Raw genomic sequence first — 3078 nt, forward strand, 5'->3', positions numbered from 1 at the left:
TTAATTATTACTCAAATTATTATTTCAGTCATTCTTAATGTATCAAGTGTCTATATGCAAAGAAAAGCCAAAAACTATATAGCCTAAAGATGCTTTGCGGGCTTTACGGCGGGCCTGTGTTGAGCAACAGACACTTGTATAAGGATTATACATAGTAATTGCTGAAACTGAAGCATTTTAAGATTACTTATTTTAATATTCCAATTTCAGGATGGGCACACAGCTCTCCACTATGCCGCTGTTTTACCGGATGGGAAACAAATGTACAATATGTTGATTGATGCAGGTGTCAATCCTGGAATTCCTGATGGCGTAAGCTAATACATTATTAGTTTATTTACAACTTTCTTGTCTAAATGTCTCCAGCTTTACTCCACCCACTATACATCAGACTGACATAACCTTCTACATCCCAATCCCTGATATGTCTCCAGGTCTCTAATAATAAAAAAGAACCTGAAAACTGTATAAACGCAAAATACACAGAATGAGCCTAAAGTTGATTTATTTTCTTGTTAATATTACCTTCATCAGCTCACATAAGAAACAGTATATTAGTCTAAGAAAGTTAAGTGTTTTCTTCTTGAAACGTAACACAAACAGAGAATATTCAGTGATAAAACTTTCATCTGTAGAATTATATAATAACAGTTGTTACATTTTATTGTCTAGTATAAATTTCAATTGTCATTATTATTATTATTCAAGACTTCCCTTATGTACCAGTATAATACTGAGTTTTCTTTTTATCTACTAGTTTACCAGTACCTTTTATAGACCACATTAACACCTTCATTTCTATACATTATTGTTAATATATACTAGTTTATAAAATACACCTCTGATGTTATGTACCACTATAACACCCAGTAATGTATATTAATGTTGTTATGTACCACTGTAACACCCAGTAATGTATATTAATGTACCACTATAACACCCAGTAATGTATATTAATGTTGTTATGTACCACTATAACACCCAGTAATGTATATTAATGATGTTATATACCACTGTAACACCCAGTAATGTATATTAATGTACCACTATAACACCTAGTAATGTATATTAATGTTGTTATGTACCACTGTAACACCCAGTAATGTATATTAATGTACCACTTTAACACCCAGTAATGTATATTAATGTTGTTATGTACCACTATAACACCCAGTTCTATATGTTGTTGTTGTTGTGTATGTGCTATAACACTCACTTATATATATTAATGTTATGTACCACTATGACACCCAGTTCTGTGTACTAATGTTTTTGTGTACCACAATAACACACAGTTCTATATGTTGTTGTTGTTGTGTACATGCTATAACACTCAAATCTCTGTGTATTAATGATGTTATGTACCATAATTACACTTATCATTCTATATGTCAGTATTTGTGTGTAGCATTGTAACTTTCAGTTTTATACATTAGTGTTGTTTACCACAATAACACTCACACTTCTAGTAGTACCATGTGTGACGTTTTTATGTACCAGAGCTCTAACTAATCACTTTAAAACTAAACATTTTGTTCATGATTGTTATACCAGTAATGTTCACAATTATCTTAACGACTAGTGACTGTTCTTATGTAACATAGTAACTTTCGGGCTCTTAAACATGAGTACTGTTACACACAACTATAACACACAGTTCTATACGTGCCTGTTATATATATATATACATAATAGGTTTTATGTCCAAACGTGTTTGTGTGCATATATGTAATTGTATGTTATATATATATATATATGATTATTATCTTCTATTGTATTATACACCGTTGTATTTTTGACTGTTATTTATTCTAAATAGTTTTGCTACATACAGCTTTCTATCTATATAATAACTTTATAAGTTTTATTTTCTGCTAAATGATCCCAGAAAGGGAAACCATCAGAATATTATGTACAGTATCCTGAGCAACTTAGCCTGGCTCAACTTATCAAACGAAGCCAACGAGTGAATGCCAATTTTATTGCCAATGCCACTAATCGGTTCCTGTCGAAACATTCTACAAGTACGTGTAGTTCAATATCTTTAATTTTACGGCAAACTTGTCACTTTGTGACTGTCTAGTATTCCTATAACCAATGATTTGTTATAAACTATGCATCATACCTAGTGACTTCTTTCTGGTGTTCTAGTCTCAGCAAATTTACTCTGATGTCGCATGCTTGCATGCAATACCAATGTAGTCTAAGCTTTGTTCACTCTGTTACAGCATACTTGTTAGTAACTCTCTGGTATTGTTGTAGCTTGAGAATTTTTTTACACGGTTACAGCATACTTGTTAGTAACTCTCTGGTATTGTTGTAGCTTGAGAATTTTTTACACGGTTACAGCATACTTGTTAGTAACTCTCTGGTATTGTTGTAGCTTGAGAATTTTTTACATGGTTACAGCATACTTGTTAGTGACACTTTGGTATTGATGTTGTCTGAGAATTGTTCACTCTGTTACGGCATACTTGTTAGTGACTCTTTGGGTATTGTTGTAGCTTGAGAATTTTTACTCGGTTACAGCATACTTGTTAGTGACTCTTTGGCATTAATGTTGTCTGAGAATTGTTTACTCTGTCACAGCGTACTTGTTAATAACTCTTTGGTATTAATGTTGTCTGAGAATTGTTCACTCTTTTACAGCATACTTGTTAGTAACTCTCTGGTATTGTTGTGTTAGTGACTCTTCGGTATTGTCGTAGCTTGAGAATTGATTACTCGGTTATAGCATACTTGTTAGTGACTCTTTGGTATTAATGTTGTCTGAGAATTGTTCACTCTGTTACAGTATACTTGTTAGTAACTCTCTGGTATTGTTGTGTTAGTGACTCTTCGGTATTGTCGTAGCTTGAGAATTGATTACTCGGTTATAGCATACTTGTTAGTGACTCTTGGGTATTGTTGTTGTCTGAGAATTGTTCACTCTGTTACGGCATACTTGTTAGTGACTCTTTGGTATTAATGTTGTCTGAGAATTGTTTACTCTGTCACAGCGTACTTGTTAGTGACTCTTTGGTATTGATGTTGTCTGAAAATTGTTCACTCTGTTACAGCATATTTGTTAGTAACTCT

The 3078-nt window shown here is 32.8% G+C and overlaps 1 protein-coding gene across 1 annotated transcript in view; it reads left to right on the plus strand.

Annotated features, from left to right (window-relative positions):
• Positions 1–3078, plus strand: part of LOC106474125 (tankyrase-1-like) — a 30015-nt gene that overhangs the window by 16937 nt on the left and 10000 nt on the right. Inside the window, exons 7-8 of the mRNA XM_022402491.1 lie at positions 211–312; positions 1889–2024. Of these exons, the coding sequence (XP_022258199.1) occupies positions 211–312; positions 1889–2024 (238 nt within the window). The remainder of the gene's footprint in view (positions 1–210; positions 313–1888; positions 2025–3078) is intronic.

This window comes from Limulus polyphemus, unplaced genomic scaffold (genome assembly GCF_000517525.1).
Source record: "Limulus polyphemus unplaced genomic scaffold, Limulus_polyphemus-2.1.2 Scaffold6849, whole genome shotgun sequence".
NCBI lineage: Eukaryota > Metazoa > Arthropoda > Merostomata > Xiphosura > Limulidae > Limulus > Limulus polyphemus.